Source organism: Triplophysa dalaica, chromosome 6 (assembly GCF_015846415.1).
Source record: "Triplophysa dalaica isolate WHDGS20190420 chromosome 6, ASM1584641v1, whole genome shotgun sequence".
Classification (NCBI taxonomy): domain Eukaryota; kingdom Metazoa; phylum Chordata; class Actinopteri; order Cypriniformes; family Nemacheilidae; genus Triplophysa; species Triplophysa dalaica.
The window spans coordinates 18,933,605-18,959,336 of NC_079547.1; the positions used below are offsets into that span (position 1 = coordinate 18,933,605).

Consider the following 25,732-nt stretch of genomic DNA (forward strand, 5'->3'; position numbering starts at 1 on the left):
GTTACACACTATTTTCATCATTATTTCCTAAGATTCTTTTTTTACCAAGAAAAAGGTTAATTTAAGAAATTCACCTCAGCAATTTGTTGAATTCTGAAGCAAAACATTTTTTTTCATTTAAGAGCATAGTGTTATTGAAATGATTATACAAACCGTTTATGTATTTGGGTTATGACTCAAAACCACTGTATTTACTCACATTGTATGACATATGGCAGAATCTTTTTTTACAGAATTAGTTATTTCAAAGAAAAAGACTGACTGTACCAAAGCGATCTACAGTACTTTGCGATATAATGTCTCTGTTACATGTGAGTGATTATGGTATTTATGTCGAATATTATTTACAAGGTGTTCAAATATCACTGTCATAATACGTTTTTGTACTTTCATGGTTTGTTAGTGTTTTGATGTGGTTTTGGTTGGAAAATGGTTTTACTTGAAGTACCTGCAATCAATGTTGGGTGTAACTAGTTACTAAGTAATTTAATTACTCTTCCCTTGAAAAAGTAAAGTATGGGATAACAAAAATGTTTTAAATTCATTTTGTGATGAACTGGGCTTCTTTATTGTTTTCTACTGTTGTATGAGGTCTACTTATGACGTTTGCGTGATTTTTACATTTAAAAACATCAAAATCAATAAGTAATAGGCTATTTTCTACCCGGTTTTAATGGCGTGCCACATTGAAGACTTAACAGTATAAGTAAATGCCCACTGCATTGATTGGATAACAGTTTGCGTAGTTGGAGCCTTCTGAGACGTAACATTAGGTTACACATTAGCACCATTCACAGTTTTCGCACGGCATTAGTATTATCTGGAGACCTCCTGTGATTTATAAATGTATAAAACCTCCCCACATCATTATCTCATGTGACGCATTGGCACAGAATGATTTTACTGAAATAAACTAACTTATTTCCCGGATGTGATGGCAAGGCGTTGCGTATAGTTTGTTTAGCCTATAGTATTAATGGCTTTAATGATATATGAGCGTAACTGTCAGCATTTGAGACCCGTGATCGCGAACCGGACAAAACCTCGAAAAATTATATGTGAGCCCGCCAAATCACAGAGATCCTGATTCGCCCCGGCTTAAGATCACAGACAACTTCTGCACTTAATATAAATGACTAGAGGTCTGCAGGTTATACTAATCTTGTGCGAATAGTGCTCAGGGGACATCAAGCGATCACTAACGCTCAATTCACATTTCGCGTATTAAACCGCACTGAAAACTCGAACTGCACTGCGTTCTCCTTTTTCACCAAAGTACCTGGACTCCAGGTGTCTGAACTAAGCAACCATTGGCCACGATAGCCGTTGAGACGAGTAAATATAAACAAAGGATAATTGGATTATATGCACTGAAAATACCTTCCAATAACTCTGCTACTAGATTTAGTTATGTTGTGATCTGTGTCTCCATTTCATTGAGCTGGTTGGTTCTTATAACATGACCTGATCATTTTCCCTATATCCATGCGGCTGCCGAGCGTCTACATTTGAAATAACGAATATGCGGACGGAAAAGACGCAAAATGTGAATCGGGCAATAGAGCAATGGAGCAATAGAGATGCATATTACACATTTTTTTACTCACATAAGATTGCTGCGTCATTCCTATCGAATCTAATATTGACGGCACAGCACTGCTTTTTAACCTTTTAAGCGCCACTTGTGTTACTTCAGATGCGTGAACCAGTGAGCGGGGCTAGAGAAGTAGTCGTTGATATTCTTTCTGTGGAGGCGGTGTTCAACCTATCAATGTTGTCATAGATAGGTGCATTCCAGAACCTGCCGTTCGCTGGGACTGGTGTCAATAACAGATGTAATCGCAGTATCAAGGGCATCTTCAGTTCGGACGATTACATAATGTTCACGGGAATACGATTCACTCTTATATAACAAAAGCTTGGGTTAAAATTTATTAACTAAGCAAGGTAAATAGGATATAGAAAGTAATGATAAATAAAATACTTTTTGGAGAGAGTTATTTTTACAGTAACCTAATTACACTATTGAATATGTAAAAGTAACTAGGATTCATTACTTTTTCAGAGTAACTTGCCCAACACTGCCTGCAATACATGCTGAACCCGGCAAACATCTCTTCTTATTTATGCATGTGCAGGATTTGTTTCAATCGATTGTGGGTAAAGAATTTCATTTCATCCAGCATTAATTGTTCTCTCTGTGTTCTAAAGTCTCCAGTTACTGTTATACAGAGCAAGAACTGCCAAACAACTGAGAACCAACTATAAGGGGGAATCGCTGTCGAATCATGCATTGATACGTTTGTGTTAGATGTCTGTTAAATACTGTCATGAAAGAACATTATCCATTGTCAGATAAAGAATATTTGTACAATTTCACTGCATAGAAGTATTTCAGTGGGGCCCTGGAGTAAACATTGCCTGAGTGCTGTCTTTCTCATATTTAACATATAAAATAAGGACATTGAAACATTACAGTTGCAATTGATTTATCTACTAAGCACAGAGAAATACTCCAGGCAATAAGATTGGGCCCACACAGAGGCAATCTAAAAATAAAAGCTTAAACACATTTAGCCACAGCTCTGTCTGTGCTGTTCATGCAGAAGTAAAAGTTATTAAAATAACATAGACAACTTGGAAATGTCAATTCTAGATGCTTCTTAACCCAAAATGACAGCTTAATCACAGCTAAAATCTTGATCTGCACATTTTGAGTCCCGAATACAGTCCAGAAATATAACATTTCCTGTCTGCTTTGTGCAACTGTGTAGCCTTAATTTTGTGGCATAACCTCTTTGTAAAGAAATATGCAAGAAGGCCATAAGCTTTCCGTAAGATAAGAAACAAATGGGTGTTTATAAAATTTCCGATTACAATATATATATTGATGTCAATCATGATATCAAATAAATTATATACTCAAATATGGAAATGAAAATATTCAGGTGGAATGTTTAACTACTAAAGCAAACAGGATGGAATGACATATTTACAGTATTTTATTTTAATTTCAATTAATTGTTTTGCATGCACAGATGGTGACATATGATAAATGTTATCACAAATGCATACAGCGGATCATAGAAAAACTATACGGTTACTATAATGTGCAATCTGGAGAGCCTTTACCAAGTATGTTATTGACAAGATCTCCTTCCTAAAATCTAAGCTTATTTACATTATAATTATACCTTAGTAGTTCAATCCAATTATTCAACACTTTAATTTCAACCATTACTTTTGGTCAGAGGGTTCTGAAAATACTTCAGTACGTTCATACGATATAACTTTAAGTTTAGTGTGGAGTGTCCATTTTTGTCATTTATTAACACAGCAACTAAGCTAAGCTGTAACTTCAGCACTGCTGGTGCAGCCAGCCCCTGATGGGAAAAGTTTAATCTTCTTAAACTGAGAGGATAAGTCAAATGAGTGTTGTAAGATACATTCAGTAATGCAGACCCATCACTTCACGCTGGTATAAACTCCAATCCTACTTTCTTCAAGCTACACTGTTTTCTCATTTTCACATTCATCTTTAGTAAAGCACGAGGGACGTTGAACTATTAATAAAAAAACTGATCAATTAGATTTCTTTCACCCAACACAATAATACAATCTAGTTTATTATACTTAAGTAAACAATAATGTCCATACAATAAAACCATTAAAAATGTAAAATTATTAATAATATGAATGTTAATAACACATTAACAAAGTTAATAATTTACTGTGTAAAATATTTGTTAAAACAAACCAGATTTTCCTCTGACCTTGCATACTGTAGTTTTGTTCATGGTTTCTGATGATGAGGGCATGTCACGCAACCTGTCCACTTTGGTATGTGTCTATTTTGGCCTGCTTCAACCAGGTTATGATTCTGTGCCAAAATTCTGAGTTTGACAAAATGAACAGTCTTTTATTTAACAACATATTTTGAAGCACTGCCTCCTTAAAAAAACAATTGAGCTTATTTATTGTGCTATTCTGACTAAATAAATATTATACGCTAGTAATTTTACTATTTTAATGAAATGTAGCACTGCATTTTTTTCGACATTACTACAAATGGAGGCTCTAAGCTAATTGGCGGCCAATATTGGCATACCGTAGCTGCCCTACTTTATATCAAACAGTTCCCGAATCACAATGAACATTTAGAATAAGTGAGAGTAGAAATGCTTGCTTTACATTTTGCTTAAGATTTAGATCTCCAATGCGCTGTTCCCTCTCATATCTCACATTGCCTGGTTTCCCCGCCATTAATCTAGACTGAGGATCTTCCTCAATTAAGTTTTTCATCAATACAATGGCCGAGGACGAGAGCCAGGATGTTTTTTATTATAGAAAGATAAACCTGCTTCCCTGATCTGTTTGTTGTCCCGATAAACAGTCATAATCTAATATAATCAAAATAATGGTATAAAATGAATAATAATATGATGTTCTATATTCAAAATGAGAATTCACAATGTGGGATTCACTGGGTCTTCTAATAAACAAAAGATTTCATCATTGTCACAATATTAAGAAAGAAGCACTGAGGAACATGACTGTTCTAGATATCAAAGTGGCAACTTGGAACACGTGAAAAACTCTAAATCAAGGAAGGGGGTTATCATTACGATTCATTTTTATATATTTACGTATATAAAGCAAACAAGTATACTGCTCTTTTTGCTGATATGATTGCTTCCACGGTTTGCCACCTTTTTAAGTGAGTTTAGATAAAGGCATCTGCTAAAGGACCACATGTAAAATGTAAATATGCTTTACACATTCTTAAAGTCCCTGTGAACCGGAAGTTGCAATCGTTTTTACTTCGGTATTTTGACACAATTCCAAGAGAAAATTAATTTCCTGTAGCTCAGTGGTAAGAGCATTGCGTCAACAACACAAGGTTGTTGGTTCGATCCCAGGATATTACACATACCTATGTATAAATGTATAGGATATTGCAATGTAAGTCGCTTCGGATAAAAGCGTCTGCCAAATGCATAAATGTAAATGTAATTTCAAAGGACAAATTAGTGGGTGTGGCTTGAATTTTTCAGTGCGAATTGATTGGATGTGTAAAATCAGCTGTTGCATTGATTTTGAAATGAAGGTGGCAGCAGACTGGCCAAGCCAAGTCTAATTTACATCATTAGAGATGGATAGTCATTTCAGGGCGAAAGTGCATTTTCAGATTTTAACTTAAAATTATGAGGGTACATGAATTTTTAAAAGAAAATGAACCACATTGATAAGCTATTTACTATAAATGCCGCAATATTTCATGAAAAAATAAGAATTTACATTTATTATGTCACTGGGACTTTAAACAGACTGTCACAGGGAAAAAAGTCACTTTGTGTTTTACTAAGTATACAAAACGAAACAGGTTTCCAACAGCTTGATGGATGACGAAAAAGACAATGTTTATTTTAAACATCGGTTTGAAAAACGTCTGCCTCTGCGCCAACGGCAAAATGAATTTTCTCAAAGAGCAAACATGGATGAGATCTGTGACTCAACAAAAATATCAGGAGCAAAGTCACACAAGGATTTAAGAGAATGTGTGTCAAAAACTACGGCGCATGACTTAATTTCTACCAAACGCCTCACGTCTCTTCACCAAAGCCAACAGAGAGAAGGTGCTAATGAGAACACCTGGTTGAATGGCTGAGAGCGAGAAGTGTTCCTAAAACATTCATTAGGCCTCGCACAAGCTCGGTTTCACCCATATGAGCAGAGTCATCTTGAATTATGCATCGCTTCTATAATCAATAAAAAAAATTCACCAGTAGGCCTGCAGAAATCTATCGCAGTGGCTTCAATTCAGAGAAAAAGTGTGCTGCCTCAAAAAAACTAATGTGATCGCTTCTTACCCCAGAAGTGCATTGTGGGAGCAACACAAGCCGTTTTGTTTTGACCCTTCTGTTGTTTCTTACATACGGCAGATAATATAAAACTACCATAATGATGAAACTGTCAAGTGCCATGCTGAAGTCTAGTACAAAACCAATCTCCTTGAAACACAGACAGATTTGTGTTCTTTGGGTATCATTCTGTTCCCTCTATAAAAGAAATACCACTTAAGAGCAGTTCCAACAATGAGTAATTTTACCAGAATAATCATTCCATCTGTTGCGTTCAGCAGAGTCCCTCTACAAAACCCAATAGTCTACAGCTTCCCAAATCGAAATATAAGACAATTGTGTCCAGCTGTTACCAATCTGTATTGCAGGCCAAAGTTAAATGACGGCATTATTTGTTTCACATCCAGACATCAATATAGCTCAGTGAACCCATAACATAAGTTCGCTCAATCCTTCGATAGACCTCTATGACCACGGGAAATTATAGAGCCATTTGGATTGTCATGACAGTAGACAGCAGTTATAGACACAGGACAAAATATTCGCTCTACCACAGCCATAAACAGAAAGATTTTAACAGAAGTCATATTCTTTATTGAACATTATGCGACTTCATATAAAACAAAGAACACATGCAGACAGTACCAGCATCATATATTCTGCAGTAGTTCACACTTACCAACGTAGAAATGGGATGACTGTATGTAGATTGTATTGCCCACTCTCTGTAGAGATTCCCAGAGCAGGCAAGGCTTCTGTGGATTATCACTGGTGGGTAAAGACAGCCACCCAGTTTATTTGTGTGCAAACACTCATGTTTTGCTCATCTTCAACCTCCTGTCCAAATCCTGCCAGCCGCTAGACTCTGATGGCATATCCTGTTATACCGCCCATGCTACAGACTCAGTCCTGACGCACTGACCAAAAAAGGATACCTCTTGTTTCCAGATGCACCTGCAAAATAGTGAAGAAAACACGTTGTTGTTATTTTAGCCTAACACCAAAGAAAAGGAGGCAGGTATGATGGTTGCTGTGGATTTTAGACTGGTTGAGAGCTTGGTGGCAGCAATGCCAAGTTCATGGATTTTTTAGGTCAAGGGTATGAAAATTAGTGGCATCTAGCTGTGGGTTTGCGAAATGCAGCCAATGGCTAACTTCAGTCCTGCATTTCACAGGACTGAGAAATAAGAGTCATAGCAACATTGTAGATTAACAAACACAGCAAGTACCAAACACTTCTAAGTAACACACACAACATGACACATAAGCAATATTTTGAAAATTCTTGCACTGCAAAACTCATAAGTTGTAACATTGCGGGCTCGAAAGAAACTTTAGGATATATTTAGAATTAGAATATGTTTGCTCAAATTACACCAATTAAAAAATTAAAGTCAACAACACAAAACAGCATGTGCAATTTTACTGAGCCTGAGGTGCTGTGCAAACACATAGTTGGTTTTGATTTCATGTCGACTTGAAAAAGAAATCAGATTTGAGAAAATATGGGTTAGGATCTTTCCCTTCCATTTCTTTCTAATGTTCTATCAAGAATAAATCACAGTATTCTTACCATGTGCTTTCAGTGCAAACATATTTTGTTTGCAAATAGCTATACAGTGTTTTAAGAGAGCTTGACAGCTCACTATTAAACAGATTTATGTCTACAGGGCAAGGATGCTCTGAGAGAAACAAGATGATGTAAATTAGATCAGGAAACTGTTGGACATCTAAGTTTTGGAAGGACAGCGATGTTATTGAGTTCCTTGTTATTTTTAGTGTTAATGTTACTATGATGAAAAAATCTTAAATGTTAGTTGGTTTGAATAAAAGTGCTTTCAAATGCATGACACGTGCTCATATAAACATCACAAAGCCCCTATCGTTTACAGCCGATCAAACCACTGTCCATATTATCTTGAAGTAGAAAACAGAGGGGGTGTCATGATAAACAGATATGACTCACTGGGTGCCAGAGAACAAACCGAGTTAAAGCTTCATGTTCTTTTTGAAGAATATCTCATTGTTAATACCAGTCCAAATTTCAAAATTCCAAAAAGCCATCTAGTCATGTGCCTTGGTTCCCAGCTAAACAAAATACCAGGGTGCTTGAGGGATTCTAAATATAAACCATTCAATGCATCTAAACATACCTTCAAAACGAGGGTACATGACTCATAAGCATTCGATGGAGTTGCACTAAATCATTGCCAACAAAGATAAAGGGGATTACGTGAATGTTGCCAGCAACACCCTGTCATAGTGGTGCAACTATTTTTAAAAGTGCCCTCAAAAACACAAACAAACCACAAAAGCGTATACTATTCATGTTTGATCGCAAAATGTACTGTAGTACGGTTTATTTAGAAGCAAGTACCACAGTCGAAAAGAAATACAGTGATCCGATCACATGACCATCATAAAAGCAAAATCACAAATAATCTTGGTACTGTTTCACCAAATGTCAACTACCTGAGGTCCCGACATGCTCAGCAGAAAATGAAGACAGTGACCTCATGCTTACGGATTCCCACGACACACAGAAGCATTCTGATGAAATAGGCTTAAGCAAGAGAGAGGGTGGAGTGTAATTAAATCACATCTCCTGAGGGGAGCCCACAGCCAGCGATCAATGGTAGGGAAGAGTATTGCAATCCGCACAGTATGGCAAAGAGCAGCGTTTAAACATGCCAAGCTCACGTTCAATTGCTCAGTTTAAAGAATCAAATATTTAAGGTCATTGTCCCAGTGAGGCTGAGGAGACGTGGCTGAGCCTCCGTACTCCAAATGATGATCTATAGCTTGACAGGGGTCCTCCAACTGAGGCAGAATAACAAGTGGAATTCAACCTCTGTTTGATCATGAAGAGAGGATCCTGCCACTGCAAACCTCACAGAAACCCAGATGTAGGACAGGAGACAGACTTGTGTCAGCACAAAATGGTCTTTGATAAATAAGTTTTTTCCACAGAACACAAAAGAAAATATTTTGAAGAAAGTTGGTAGCCAAACAGCAGTGGCCCCGATTCACTTCTTTTGTACGGACACAAAACCAATGCAAGTGAATGGGGGCCAGTTAACAACATTCTTCAAAATATCTACTTTTGTGTTCTGCGGAAAAAAGAAAGTCATACAGGTTGAAATGACAAGAGGGGGAGTAAATGATGACAGAATTTTACTTTTGGGTGAACTAGCTTTTTTTGTCTTAGGTTAACATTTATTTCACAGGACAGCCATTGGTGCCCTGTCAAACCAAACAGACGCAACTGTCTTTGCCATTATAAGTAAATAAAGAAAAAAGAGGATGAACATTATGCACAATGTCTTTCTAAAGAAATGTCCCTGCAACAAGCTTTTCAGTGCTGTTTTTGAAACAGGCTAATGACTTCCCGGTGGGTCTTTTGTGCTGCAAGGTTCAATAATGCCATTATGTTTCTGATACGAATTGAAGACAGTGAAAGCATCGTTGCGGAAATCCTTTCAATTCTATTCAAAGTCAGTGTTCGCCACCTTGCACTCGACTGAGGATGGCTGAGCTGTCCTCAGGTCAGGAATGGCACAAATAAAACAGATAAATAAATAAACAGAAGGAAGGGAAAAATGGAGCAATCGTCCCTAAGGTCTTTTCATTTCTGGGATGTATCATCAACATTGTTACACCATGTTGAGGTTGTAGAAATGCAAAATCACACCATAAATGTTTATTATGAAGCGCAGAAGTGCACGCGCAATCATTCTTGCCGTTAATGTTGACAGCCTGAGGCTGAGAGATGAGAATAAGTGAGGTTGCCATGTGAGAAGAGGAGATCACTGTATCACTTCAACAAGACCACCTCCAGGCACGAACAAAGCCCATATGGCCTTGAACAGAGGCCCTGCACCTGCCTGTAGCATTTTGGGGTTTTGAGAGTTTTAGGTTTTAAATGGAACAGCAATTTTGTCTGTTACATATGCAGAAGAGCAGTGGTTCTCAAACTGTGGTACTCGAACCACTAGTGGTACTTGAAGAGAATCCGGTGGTACGTGAGGTGACACGACAGAAAATTCAAAACTCTATATATTAATTTGCATTTCGTGTTTTAAATACAATTTCAAATGTTTAATATGCCTACATGATTGATAAAAACGTAATACATCTCAGACTATGTGCAATTTTAAAATAGTTGTATGAACTATTGTTGTTTATTTATCATTTATCGAAGTAATTCAGGCGGGTGACGGTCAGCTCAAACACAAAGCGAGAGCAAACAGCCGCTTGTGAGTCCCTCACTCAATCTCTTCTGACGAGCTGCCCGCAAATCAAGTTTCTTATGTATTTCTGCACTTGAACCGCTGTTTTAAGCTGTGTTATTGCTTTAAAGTGCTAATTCAACACAAGTCTGCATCTACTCAAGGTTAAAGCAATGAAGCGCGTGTTGCGATGTATTTTTGACGCTTTGACAAGAGCAGCTGCGGTAAAGTCTTTGTTTGTTATATACACCTGTTCTCTTGATGTTCAAGTATACTTGTATTTATTTATCTTCTGTGTTGAATATTCTTTCCACATTGTTTGTCTTTAATATACGTTTGTATGTTTTCTGCAAGTCCCCACAAAGTTAATAAATCCCGCTGTTTACAGTACACTACAGAAAAGTGTTTTGTGTCAACTATCACTGCTGACTAACTTGAAAGCATGTTCTTTAGTTTGAAAACACCTGGTAAATAGAGTGTTTGTATTATTTTAGAATTGGAGGACGATGTGTAAAGAGAAAGATTGATTGAAGTTTTTATTTATGTTTTTCTATGGCAGTCATTAGGTGGTATTTGGAAAAGAAAAGTTTGAGAACCACTTCAGTAGGGAATATACATACAGTGTGCATATAAAAGTTCTCCATAAAAACTATGGAGGACTTTTATAAGGAAAATGATGTGTATTCCAGATTTGGAAAAGCAACTAAACGTAAATAAACTAAAATGTTGTGAATGTTCTAATGTCACAAGACTCCTTAAGAAACTAAACAGGCGGGCATGCAGGAGAGTAATATTAGACAAAAGTCTCTCGGTGCTGCCCAAAGGGTGTCTAGGAATCCCAGAATGCCTTGCACTGGCCTACTTTGTTATTTCTGGTGCCCCGGCATTTTGTCAGCACATGATACAATTTTTTACTCTGAACTAAGGAAAGACCTGTATTCAAGCTGGTTTAGCTACACTGTCCAGCAAAGAAACCAGGTGATGAAAAACAGAAAGCAGTTGTTTTTTGCTGATCCAGTGTTTGTTTTATTGTCATTTATAACAAATACATTTTTATTTACGTTCCTCCCTTAGGTGCAGGCACAGAGGACAAAAAAAACATCCGCCGGAACGAAGCGCTATAACTAGCAATCACATCCACCCTGTTGGGATATGACTCAGGTCCTAGGTATTCATTCAGACCCAGCAAACACATTGAGACGAAATGCAATACTTTTTGTTGTTCCTTTATATACGTTAAATAAAGTCTTTCGATACCGTCTTTTAGGTGTTAAAGGTACAGTTCACCCGAAAATGAAATTTCTGTCATCATTTATTCTCTCGCAATTTGTTGCAAATCTGTATAAATGTCTTTGTTCTGATGAACACAGAGAACGATATTTGGAAGAATGCTTGTAACCAAACAATTCTTGGCCACCTTTGACTACCATAGTAAGAAAAATGACAATGGTAGTCAAGTGCCCCAGAACTGTTTGCTTTCCTACATTCTTCAAAATATCTTCTTTTGTGTTCAACGGAAAAAAAGAAATTCACAATTGCTCCTACCATGGTAGATAATGACGGACCTTAAGCCCATTTGTACTCCATTAAATCTCACATCTCTCTAGAATTGAGCCATTAAAGAGATATAAGGCCAACCGGGATTGACCCTATCACACAGTCTGCCTTAAAATTTTCACTGCGCGGTTGTTCCACAAATATGGACCAAAACGCGGACTCGTACGATTTTTGTGTGAATCAATGGTGCTGCAGGAGGAAGTGCCTGGGTTTGTACTGCAGTGGGGTTGGTGAAATGAACAGAGAGAATGTTTTATTTGTGACTTCACACAGAGAAGCCTGCCTGAGTGGGCTGACAAGCGCTCATGCTACACAGTGTTGCCATGGAAACTGCAGGCTATGCAGGAGAAAGTGCAAGACAGAGGATATGAATTAAGTTCTGTCATTTTATCATTTACTGTTGACTACAGCGTGTGTGTCATGGAAATGGTAACAAGGCACTTAAGCAAGCATAATCTTGTGGTAAAATCGTGTAATCTTGGCTATATTTCACATCCACTGTCAATAATATCAATTTATACAAACCCACTCTTGTGTTCTTGCGCAAACCCATAAGTAAAGACCCCTTTATCAACACCAAAATCAAATTGTGGACAGAAGCAAGTTCCTGACGTAATACTAGATATTGTTAAGTGTTATTAATATATTTTTCACACTTTGACAAAAAAACATACTGTGGATGAAAAAACAAACATTATGAGTATGTTCTCCTTCTGTTAAAGAAGCACCTGAACTTTTTATTCTTTGTTCCTTCAATTCAATTCAATCTTACGTTATGAATACAAGGAGTTAAGATTGATTGTTTTAATCAACTGACAGTACTGAATTTCTATTTTAAGTCATCCTTTCTTATGATGTTGTAGCTTTAAAAATGGCAATCAAAATCAAAAGTACCCCCCGGAGCCCTTTTAAATATCCCTGGAGTACACATAACCATCACTGCGGTACAAGCAGTGCTTCAATGTGTAGATTTTGAGCTTTACACCATCAGCCATTTTCTATTTCTACAGTATATGCTGAAAGATAATGAAATCATCCCTGACACACAAAACCCATTTCAAATAAAATACATGGAAATAATATGTATGAACATAATATATGTCAATATTTGAAAACCTTCCATCAATGTGCATCTGTGGTTCAAACAATCTACAGATAGATAATTGTGTTTTCAGTGAATCATTTTTTTTCAGTCTAATTTAGATTATATAAAATGTTAAAGCAACATCACATATCTGATGTAAAAATGTAGCCATGGCTCCATCTGCTGCACAGAAACAGACAGATATGACTGCAATGCAATAGGCCTATTACTGTTCGTAGGAATATAACAAACCAATGCTACTACATTAAAGCATTAAAGTGATACTTCACCCAAAACTGAAAATTCTCTCATCATTTACTCACCTTCGAGTTGTTCCAAATCTGTATCAATTTCTTTGTTCGGATGAACACAGAGAAAGATATTTGGAAGAATTCTTATAACCAGACAGGATCATTCCCCAATTGACAATCATAGTAGGAAAAAACACAATGGTAGTCAAAAGTGCCCCAGAACTGTTTGCTGTCCTACATTCATCAAAATGTCTTCTTTTGTGTTCAACAGAACAAAAAACTGATTCATTACTTTTTATCATGTGAATGTGAATCGGGGGCAAAATCTGTCTGGTTATAAGCTTTCTTCCAAATAACTTTCTCTATGTTCATCAGAACAAAGAAATGTATACAGATTTGGAACAACTCCAAGGTGAGTAAATGATGACAGAATTTTTATCTTCAGGTGAAGTATCACTTTTGTTTAAATGAGCCAATAATTCATATAGTAAATGCAAGGGTGGGCAAGGGCATTAAAAAGCCCTCAACATTCATAAAAGGATGGAGGTGGAGCAGATCTTCATTAATCATCATGGCATACTTGATTCATTTGTACAATTAATTCAGGTCAGCCTCTGTCTCTTATTAAAAGTATAGAGATGTATCATGATTATCAATATCATAAATATGAAAGGAGAGATGAATCACAAAATCAAATTTTCTTTCATTTTTTCGTGTCTGTCATTTATTTCACTTATTTTTGGATAGTACGTAAATAGGGTAGCATAGTGAATTTCTGTATCAAAGTACTGATGACCGTTACATGAACTGAGAAACAGAATATTTATTCCTTCCAAAATAACATGACACGTTTCTATCATGTGATTCAGTGATTTGTTAGATTATCTGTTTAATAGCATGACATTATTTGTATAATGGTCCAGAAAGCTCTGTTTTGTTCTATGGTTGCATTCCTATGTGCCTGAAAAAAAGATAAAGTTCACATCATTATTAAACATTTTAGATTCAGCAGGATTTTTTAGTTGCCTTATAACACAATTAAGAAATCAAACATAATATTGATGGTTAATCTCAATTTTCTGGTCCTTAAGTAGTGTTTGTAGGCAGGCACTAGCAATTCTAGGTACATGGGTTTGAAATCTAAGAAGCACTTGCACAAATAACACACCTTAAATTAATAATAAAAATGTCTGCTAAATGTAATTTGAACTATTAAACAATAATGTCAGTGACAGTTACGAAGATTAAATCAAATAAGTACATTTTAATAAATCAAAGGCAAAAGTCAGTATTTATGATATATGAAACACATCGTTTAGCTGATCTACACTGCTCTGAACCCAGCACAAAACAGAGCTTTTTTATTAATATCTCAATGATTTTAACCTAGAAAGCAACAGGATTGCAAGAACAAACTGAGACTTCTGCTTCTCAGATGTTCTCCTAAAATACATTAATAATCTAAATAAATATGAGTTTCAAAAGAGATCTCAACACCTCAAACTGTGCCAACACACTAAACTCTGCAATTAAAATATTTAAAGATATGATATCTGCAGTAAAATATCTGTATGGTTTCAAAATGATTTCTCCAAAGCGACTTCTTCTTAGACAAAGTTGATGTTTCAACAAAATTTGTATAAAACACAAACAAGCCTGCTGACACAAGGACATAAAGAACACAAACATGTTTCATGTTCACCCAAAGGCACCATACTATTGTATTCATTCATAGGCCTCAGTCCTCTTTGCAAATTCCCAGCTCTCATCATTTAGCGGATCTCATTATCATCTGTAATCCAGCCGACATTAAGCTTTGTGAATATTAATATTACCAGACGGCACTGGCTGATCAAACATTTTGTAGTTGGGGATACATATAATTGGATGAGAAATAAACACACAAATGTATCTCTCTGAACACACGGAGGAAAGAATTGAAATTTCAACCGAACGAAAAAAGATCTGAATGACTGCCAGCGAAAGTGTAAAGATAAGGTGTTAAGGTGAAAAGTAAACTTAAAATAATTACATATACTGCTGAGGACAGGCTGGACAGTGTCAGCTTGTGACACCATCTGACCAGAGGGCTAAAGTTCCAGGGAACATGCTGTAATTTTTACAGGGCCTCTGACAGCCAAGCAAACACAGGATGTATCTGCCTTCTAGGGCCATGAAAAAATAACTTCAGCATGTTCACAAAAAGTAATTCTGGCAGTTAAAACAAAAAAACATTAAGTAGGGTTCCTAATCCATTTGTTGCAATAGTTTATTTATATTAAATGGACAGTTCACCCAAAAATGAAAATTCTGTCATGTATTACTCGTCCTCAAGTTGTTCCAAACCTGATTTCTTTGTTCTGTTTTAAACAAAGAACGATACACTGCCCGTCCCAAAAAAGTCACCACCTGGGCAGTGCTATGATCACGGGTTGCTGCAGTTTGTCAGGTCTAGGTTCAGCAACGTTATGTGCCCAAAGAAAGAGGTCAGCTGACTACCTGAATAAACTGAATGACCAAGTTATTCCATCAATGAATTTTTTCTTCCCTGATGGCAACGCCAGGATTCATTGCGCTCAAATTGTGTAAGAGCGGTTCAGGAAGCATGAGACATCATTTTTACTCATGGATTGGCCACCACAGACTCCAGACCTTAACGGTTAACCCCATTGAGAATCTTGGAATGTGCTGGAAAAGACTTTGTGCAGTTTACAACTCTTCCATCATCGATATAAGATCTTTGCGAAAAATGTATGCAACTCTGGACGGGAATAAATGTTTTGACATTGCAGAAGCTTATCGAAACGATGCCACGACGAATGCTTGCCATAATCAAAGCTAAAGGCGGTCCAACAAAATATTTGAGTGTGTGACCTTTTTTTGGAGGGGCAGTGTATTTGGATTTTAGTGCGTGTAAGAAGACATTTTTGTCCAATTGATAAGACAAAGCAATAGATAGATTTACAGTTTAATGGGGTGATCATTGTGTATTCCAGTCACATTTCCCCTCTTCATATCTCTTCTCTCCTCCCACGGCCAGCCTGGCTACAGTGTTTTAATAAGAAGCTGTGAATTAGAAAATGGTGGGTTGCTTTGCCTTGGTGAAGTCTACTCAAGCTTGACGCAAATTCACAACTTTAAGTGTCTGTCAGATGAAAATTCTCTTGATTCATGTTGCATGTACAGTGTGAAATGACGGCCTACTGGCAAAGCATTCAGAAATTCCCCCAGAACAGCTGCAAAAACTACAAAGTGACTGCAAGATTTTCTAAGAGCACCTACAGTGTTAAAGGGATACACTGACCAGAAATAAACATCGTGCCATCATTTATTCTGTCATTCAAAACCTGTATATGAGTCTTTCTTCTGTGGAACACAAAATAATATATTTTGAGAAATCTCTCAGTTGTGTCGATACCATGGAAGTCAAAAGGGTTCAGTGTTGCTTGGTTAACAGCATTCTTCAAAATAACTTTTTTGTGTTTCTCAGAAGATAGAAAGTCATAAAGGTTTCGAATGACATGAGGGCAAACTAATTATGTCCGAATTTTCATATTTGGGGTAACTAATAGAAAATACTAGTTTAAGAACATAATGCAAGCCAAAAATCAAATAAATTGAAATTACTAATGCAAAAATAACCGCATCAGCAATGGGTAAAGTTTTAGGGTTACTTGGACATCAACATTTTCGGTCACATCAGAAGCAAAAGGAACTTGAAATTACTTGAATGATTTCTTGAAATCTGTGAGGCGTTTGTTGGTGACCACTCCGCTTGTTTAAATTAAAGTCACACTTCAATGCCTGCGACCTTCGTGAGACCCAAGATATTCACCATTGATTTGATACAGGCTCGAAAAAATGACTGTACACAGGCAAACATAAACAGGCAATATAAAAATAAGAAAACATCAATAGCTTGCTGCTTTCCATTGTACTTATTCATTTAAAGTAATTTAAGAAATGTTTAAAATATTATTTATGACACATAAAGGTCCAGTGTGTAATTATAATTGATAAACAAAAACCGACCATCACACTGGACTTCATCTCTCCTTTTAAAAGTCCATGACACTACACTAGTCCAGTGAACGTAAAGCTCCACAGCTACACATGTCCGTGCATCAGGCAGGAAAGTGACTGACTGATCGAGTGGATAAGCGTGCTGAATAACTTTTACTCGGCTCCTCAGAAATGTCCATTGGCTATCACTCACCCTCCTAACACACAGCAGGGGCCGCTATCAGCCTGTCTTTGCAGTACGACACAACTGGAAGCCCCCACTCGCTGCCTCTCTGTTTCTCTCTCCCTCTCCGCAGAGTTAGCTCTTACACTGCAGACGCCCACACAGCATTGAAATGAAACCTTGTCTGTATGCTGAAACGTTGCAAAACTGTGTTTTCTTCCAGTGCACGTAAAATCAGAAATGGACATACAGAAAGACAACCAGAATCCGAGCAAAAGAATAATTATGTTGCTTGTTCACAAATGAAACATAATGCTAAATGACTAAATGCACAGTAGGTAGGCCTATACAGATATGAGTATAACATATACAAACCTAGACTACAAATGATGCACAACACCTCCATTTTTACCTACAGTGATGATGATAAAGCATTTGAAGCCCTTTTCATGACTTGCACAACACGACAGATGGGAAAGTAACACTTCAACAAAGAACTGTTATGTCCAATGAGAAGAGAGCAGATGCATTGCTTTGCTCCTAGTTGTGAAGTCACACAGTGAGTAAGGGTGTTCCAGATCTGCAATAATAGGCGATAATTATAATAAAGTGCTAAACCTCCAGCATTCTGCTGTGTATTTGAGTGTTTGTGTGTAGGCAGGCCTTTCGCACAAAGATGATGCTGCACCATGGAAACCTGTGTAGATATCTGCAGCTAATTATGCAGCGACCCGCTGACAGATATGAAGAGAAAAAAGCACCATGGAATTAAAGTGCCAGCTCTGGCTGGCTCCATTCTCCAAGCCAGTATACACATAGCCCCACAGAGATTAGATAGATTTTTACTTTGTTAACATTGTAAAAGTAGCAACACCTTCACTTAGCTCTACAATCATTCATATAGCTACATTATGATTAAAAAAGCTGAGTATTTTCCATGGGACAAGTGTATGTAGGTCGGGGTGACCTAGTTGACAGAAGACCTACTTTAATCTGATTCAATTCAGTCCTTCCTCTGTTGCTTCATCCAAAACAGGTCTGTTTATGTACTATCAATCTTCATTTCTAACATGAAACCATCATAATGGACTCCCTGAAACTTCCTGAAGCAACCCCTGACATAGACCTGTATTTAGTGCAACTTTGGATTGAACTGACTTTCAGCTTTATTAAACATTCAAAAGAGGTTTTTCGTGTTTCCCGAAACAATGTGGGCAAAGACACTTTTTCCATAATTTATTATTTGTCTTTCTTCTCTCTCCAACACGAAAGGCCCAGATAATACAGCTGACTCTTTTTGGCCAGTTGCCCAGTCGATATGGTTTCAGATGGATTTGTGAAGAAAACCATTCCAAGGGTTTGGTGACCTTGTGTGAGGGAACCGAGAGGCTCTAATAAGCATCAGCTTCTAGTTTTTGAAACCGCATTTATAACCCATCAAGTAGATTATTTTGCCAAATCAAAGAAATTGACTAAACGGTCAAGTGATAAGTACAGTTAACACGGTTTTGATTCACCATACTCTTTCTTTCAAGATTTTAAGTCATAATCAGTGGTTTATTGCTATTTTTAAAATTAGTTAGGCTCACTGTGCAATCAAACGTGGGCATTTCCTAAATGATCATTCGAAGACGTTTAAGTTATTTTGATACGATGACATAAAACCAGCATAAAATGCATATCATGCATCCACCCCAAAAACAGACTAAAATTGGTCTCATTGAGGCCTCCGTCGTGTTTGCACATTAAAAAACAAGACAATGTCAAATACATGAATATTATTCCATGATTTTAAAACAATTATTAATAGTTTTACCATAATTCTATCCCAAAAGATGTTTTATTTTATTGTGTAGTTGTGTCAGTGATAAGTTGATCACACTTCAACTACAGTTGTTTGGGGGAGCAATAAATATTATGTAAGCAACTCCTTAAGAAAACGTACAATGGTTTTATTACACTAAACCTGTAATAACCATGTTTTGGTAGATCATTTGGATTACCAATCTTTTTTATTATACCATGGCTAAACTATGGATGAGATCAGAGTTCATTTGTTAAATGGTTATATAACAAATAAAACCAAAAATATATAGTCAAACCATAGTTATTTTTGTGGGCCACACATTTAAAGGTACAAATAAAGTCGAGCCTATTAAGCAACAGTTCCAACCAAGCGTTCAAGCAAATCCATCATGACTTTAATGTCAGAAATTACAGGTGAATATGCGCACAGCCATGTTTATTACTTATCACGAGACTCTTATGCACCCTTCTGCACTCTGTGGGGACATAATGATCGATACTCAAATCACAGGTGTCTCTGAACATTTTAAGACGATGATACCCGCAACATGCGCAAAAAGCAGCGCAGCTGACTTTGAGTAGGCGTGTATCATCCAGCTGCGACTCAGTGCAGATGTTGGCTACGAACTGCTAGCACTATGACACCCGTTCACCAATTTACGTGTAAAACATGCACTTAATACGTACCGTATGGGTCAGTTTGCTCATTTTAAAACCGACTGAACAGGTTCGGAAAAGGACGCTTTCCAAAAACGCATTTCGCCTCCCTCTCTTCCAAAATCCAATTGTACAAAACAGGATGGCGTTTAAATCAAAAAACGACCAAGAACTCTGTTATCAACCATCGTTCCTCCTCGTAGCACCTCTCCATCCCCTCTGCATCATCGGTGCGGTTCGGTAAAATCGCTGTGCTCGTGCATACGCTGGTCTGCGGACGGACTCCCACAACGTCAATCAAACAAGTTCACCGGCACAGAAGCCTACGCTTCACTCCCGAGCGCGAGGATTGGCTATGAAGTTGCATTATGTGTTAAATCACAAATTATGCTCTCCACCACATTATTCATGGCATAGCACCTCCTGCTCGCGCATGTGTTTATAGGCCACGTGAGTTTGTCTCCAGCACATCTGTTGAGGTTTTAATTCGGAGACCTGCGCACCTTTGCAACGAGGATGAAGAGGAGAGGAAGCGAGTCACGAAGCAGTTTTATGAGGAAACACATATTACATTCGCTTTAACCTGTTTCCTATTTTAACCAATAATAGGCTTTACTGTAAGAGGTTGAGCCTTTAATGTACGATTTAAGTCACACTTCCTCAACCATACAGCCAGTCTACATTCACAATCTTTCTCAATGCAGATTTATTTCCCCAAGACAATAACCTGTAAATGTGTTTGCATAGCATTTCATCTCTTCTTCTTTGTACAGTAAGACATTTTTATACATTTGTTCTCATTGTGTTTGTCGTTGGTTGCTTGGTTAGACAATCACTTGTCCCATTTGTGTCTTATAATAAGAAATGTGCTACAAAAACACTGCACTAAAGCACTCCGTCAAAGTCATTATACTCTACTCTGCATTACCATGGCAACTATAAATCATGCACAAAATTCATCAGTGAGTTAAATTCACTTTAAAATCCCTTTCAGCAAGCAACTGTAATTTCGCACTCTATTATCCATCACAAATCTATGAATTGTGGAGATGATTCTCTCTTTCTGCTATATATTGAATTATATTCTTGTATAATATAAATGAGATTGAGCTATTGGGTGCATTGTTTTACATGCGATTGTGTGAATTTTACACAAAAATTCAGCTTTTAGTTTTTTAGGATGGATTTGATTCATCCATAGCACACGTTATAATAGAATAGAACGCTATAGCACTATCATGCTCTAGCCCTTACACATCACAGCCAGTTTGTGAACCTCAGACCTCATTTTCAAAAAGTCCATTTTCATGACTCAGAATCAAATAAAACATTTCAGGTTGTGTTGGGATTTATTAACTGGGTAAAAACAACTGTTTCATAGAATAGTTTGAATGCCTTTAGCTTGAATTACTGAAAGCTATAGTGACAATTACTTTTTCTTTAACAACAGTCATCAGATAAGAGAAATACACTTCTGAACATTGATTTGTAGAGTATGTACTGTACAGCAATTGTTATGAGGTTATCTGGAGGATTCTGCTTTATTTTACAGTTGCTTAGCAACAGCCTGATCTCTGAGAAGTGCAATGCACAACGTATAAATCTGAAAACTCTTAAAAGATGTTCGCATTCTGCATTTTGTCCTTGACTTAAGACCAGCTTGAATGTCTTTATTAGATAGGTAATTGTGTTATTAATTTTGAACTGTGAAAGAAAATATTATATGGTTCTTGAAAGCTTTTGGGTAAAAATGCATTTGCCAAGATATAAATGAACATCTGCAAGGGTAATTTCTAGAATCATGCTTTAGACAAAGCTGTATATTGGCCTTGGGTCGTAATACTTTATCTGCAATGAATAAATTACTGAAGTGAACTTCACCGTGCGCACTTTATAGAGTTATCAGTTAGACATGAGTGTTAGAGGAAAACCTAAATCAAACATACATTTTAACCTTTGTTCAATATTTCCAAACACAGAGTTTCACAGTATCTTCCCATCTAAATTACTGGTTGAAGAAGCCTTTAAAAATGCACCCAAAATGCTTAAAAGTAATACTGGTTATGATGTTTCCATGGTAGTGCCAAGGACAGCACACTCACATGCCCAAGTTTTAACACTTCACTTATGAAGTTTCCACTCTAGAAATTACAGCAATTGTGTGTGTGTGTGTGTGTGTGTGCTTGTAAACATGGTTTGAGGTCATTTAGGGAATAGAATACAGTTGTATGGTTGTCAGGGAAAATAGTCCCCAGGGGATGGCGGAGGGTAACACAAAACAGAGATTTATTAAATGATTCAAAACAATATTTCTATAGCACACTGAATAAACAAACTGACATTCAAACAATACCGAACAACCAAGGGGCAAAGCAGAGTGAGTAAACATAATCTACTGGTGATGAGGGGATGGCAGGTGTGAGGATTGCAGACACGAAACAGGTGAGGGAGCGTGAAGGATCGTGGGAAGTGAAGTCCTTGGGAAAGTACAGGGAGAAACAGAGGGAAACCGTGACAATGGTATAAAAATCATTATGTCTATGGAGAGTCCTCGTAAACCACATATACAAGTGTGTGTGAGTGATTCAGTAATTTGTTTGATCACAAGGTTAACAATGCACCGTATGTTAATGTAAATAAAAATGAAAGTGAGATCAAACATTTAGTGTGCATTATTATATTAATCTAAAGTCCTTACATGAAATTTAAAAAGTGTATAAGCTTATAATAGATGCTTGTATGTTTTTTTGCTACTACATGTATTACATTTTCACACATGTCCACATATTTCTGTACCAATTTAGAATGGGATATTTTTTAAAGTCAATACGAATATAAAGGTTGTATATAGGTTAATATTCTCCATTTTGATTTCATGTTAACTTTACTAATATTATTATTTATTAATCAATCTAAATCAATGTGAATGATAGGGGCGGAGATTCTTCACTATTTGTCTTTGTCTGTGGTAGATAATCTCAAGGTTGTTGCATTTGTTAAATACTGATCTTGGAATGTCGTCCCAGGAAAAGGTCAGGAGCTTTATATTATATTATACATTTATTATACATTTATGTTTTTTGTATTCTTTTCATAACTAAAATCATGGGTAGATATTCATGTATTTCAACAAAATTATATTTTCCTAAAAAAATACATTTGTTTATTAGATAAAGATGCTAGTTATGCTAATAGGCCTACAGTGTTTTAGAATTAGAATTTAATAGGCACAGAAGGGGTGGATGTGTGTATTTGGTATAGCCTGTATGTTGTTTTCACAGAAACTGTTTGTAGTATTGCTTTATTAGCAACAACAGTTCAGTATGTTTCTGTGTATTGAAGTATATACAGGCTATGTGCTGCATTCTTTTTACCAAGCACCTATTCCCTCTGGGAAATATCATTCTATCTTAATTCTCTCCTAAGCACAATAATGACTTGAAACATATCCCAAACTTTATACAAGAACCATCTGGCAAAGAACACAATGAAACAAAGTGAAACTAATGGTTTGACTTGTTATGTCCACTGGGACCTTGTTCTCACAGAACTTGAAATGAAGAACAACAAATAAAAGAATCAAATGTATCCAAGAGCGCCCTCTCTGGGAAGACTTGTTACACTCCTGAAATTTTTCGATTTAAGTTTAACGTTGTATGGGTTTGTGAGGAGGACACTATAAAAAATCCAAAATGTAGGCCCGTTTTCCCCAAAATGTTCATAAAATACACAAAATTCATATGCATAAATTTCATTCTCAATGTTAATGAGTTTTTCCTTGCTATGTGATAATACATGAAATATGAAATAGAGCTCTGTGCACATTATTTATCATTCATGATCTTTATCGTCCTCTGTAATTCAATGTGATTCATGTTTTGTCCTTTCTTCTCAAAAACAGACACAAGAAATAAAGACAATTTCAATTTCAATTATAAACAGACTAAATCTAAGTCTTACACATGCAATTTTTCATCTTTCCTGGGTAATACATGTGTTCAGATTGGCTTTTTTGGATTCTGTCATAATAGCTTTTATAATTTGTTTATAATTTGTTTATAATTTTTCATCTTTCCAAGGGTAATTAATACATGTGTTCAGATTGCCTTTTTTCAGATTCTGTCATAATAGTTTAAGATACTATACAAGAAGATTCTACAACAGCATCAGAGACATCCTAATGAGTCTCTTACAAAGACAAGAAGATAACTGGCCTCCCTTTCGTTGATCCCATGATCTGCTCAGTTTTATACACTCTTTGTGTTAAATCAACTGCTTTCTTCAAGACAGTTGCTTGTCAATTAGTACGAATGCATACCGTGAACAGTAGAGGTCGCTGCTGCTCTCCATATCTCATGATGATCAGCGAACAGGTAGACGCTTCTCTCCCCCTCCTGTGAACGTAATCCACACTTACCCCAAAGATCAGCCTTCTACCATCCAACATTTCAGCTCTTCTTGTGCCTGATCTCCAAGCTCGTTCTGCGCTAAGAAAAAACAAATGTAGTTTTTTGCCGGATAGAGAAATAAGAACTTGTAATGTGACTCAGATGATGGATACAAGGTGGAACGTTGATCCACTTGTTGATTGAATAGGACTCGCGGTTAGCTGACTAACATTAGCACATTCACACCAGGATTGGACATCTATAACCTTCACTATGCGCACAGTGAAAAAACTATATGACTAATCTGTATTTAGGGTTTAAATCCGAAAGGTTGTGTACTTATTAACCAGTCATCATGGTTGTTTAAATTACTTCGAGGAATTGTTCATGTTCGATGGCGAGAGAACTTGTGCCGAATCCTCTGGCTAATGCTAACATAATGAACCGAGTCGGACAACTATAAACAGAAACAAGTTTAACATTTCTAAACACCGTGTTTTCTTCTAACAATATAAACAGAAGTATAGACGTTTGGTTTGTTTTGGGAAATTAAACCGCACCTTCTGTAATATTGTTGTTAAATGATGGACAGAGCCTCGTCCAGAGGAGGAAGCGAGGCAACAAAGTATCCAAGGAGACATTCATGTATCAGCTAGAGAGCATGATGGGCTGTGGCACTACCTGTTGCATTTTATATTATCGTTGACTTACATTAACTGCTGATGGTGATGTGGAAAACTATGTAGGATTTTGAGACGCATTTAATCAATCAGTTTTTAAGCACAGAAACCTACAGTATTCTGTTGTTTGAGAGACTTTGTGTGAAATGGACACGATCAACCAATACCCTCTGGACCCTGGGTTTCCTGAAGGAGATCAAAGAAGCATTTACACTTCGGACAGAACTGGGAGTTTTGATGAACATCCTGGGAATGGTGACGGATGGAAACTGGTGGACGCGATCCTCTCTGGGGGAGCACCTTGGGGGTTTACTATCCGAGGTGGACTGGAGCACGGAGGACCTCTTCTTATAACTAAGGTGAATCATCTGCCCTTCTAGACAGACTAAATGAGCTTAGAACTGTGCATCTGACTGGATATTGTCCAGTTCCGTTAGGGATTGTTGCATTAGAAATAGTATAAGTAGTGGCGTTTTCGAGGTGATTCCTCAAGCCATGTTGTGTAAGTAATAACACCGGTTTAACGTAAGGTCACACAAATTTGGCAGTAGCACGTTATAATGATTTTTGTTAGAGAGAACCGTTTCTGTAAATAGAAGTGCAATAAAGTAAGTAATTCAACAATAAGATCTATTTCGAATGTAACATTCATGATGTTGACTTTCCTTTTCCTTGAGTTTTCCCCTGTTGTACTTGTGTAGCTACTGTGAGTCGGGAAGTTTTCACATGAGCGTTGGTGGTATAGTGGTGAGCATAGCTGCCTTCCAAGCAGTTGACCCGGGTTCGATTCCCGGCCAACGCAACGAAATTTTTCTCTTTGATATTTCGGTTTTTGAACCACTCCAGTGTTTTTATAAATACAACATGCGAAGTCTAAAGGAGGACGTTTATTGTAGAACGTCTTAGCATCACATAATATGATTGTCTCAAAAGAATCACTCATATTATCATCTTTAGCCGATCAGTTTCAATGAATGGCAAGGAATAATTACTGTTTTCTACTTAAAAAAGTGAAACTTTGTTACAACACTTC

General features: G+C 36.9%; 2 protein-coding genes and 1 non-coding gene across 3 annotated transcripts in view; 2 read left to right on the plus strand and 1 right to left on the minus strand.

The window, feature by feature from the left end:
• The window catches only part of lrrc7 (leucine rich repeat containing 7), an 82,027-nt gene extending 62,126 nt beyond the window's left edge, over positions 1-19,901 (minus strand). Inside the window, exons 1-2 of the mRNA XM_056749922.1 lie at positions 19,662-19,901; positions 6,541-6,815 (exon numbers count right to left, since the gene is read on the minus strand). The gene's annotated coding sequence lies outside the window, so the exon portion shown is untranslated. The remainder of the gene's footprint in view (positions 1-6,540; positions 6,816-19,661) is intronic.
• A 4,146-nt stretch (positions 19,902-24,047) lies between these two features.
• shroom2a (shroom family member 2a) overlaps positions 24,048-25,732 on the plus strand; it is a 38,995-nt gene continuing 37,310 nt past the window's right edge. Inside the window, exon 1 of the mRNA XM_056749868.1 lies at positions 24,048-25,058. Coding sequence (XP_056605846.1) covers positions 24,846-25,058 — 213 coding nt within the window. The 5' untranslated portion in view covers positions 24,048-24,845. The remainder of the gene's footprint in view (positions 25,059-25,732) is intronic.
• On the plus strand, positions 25,430-25,501 carry trnag-ucc (transfer RNA glycine (anticodon UCC)). The gene has a single exon. It is a non-coding gene; the product is annotated as a tRNA-Gly (tRNA).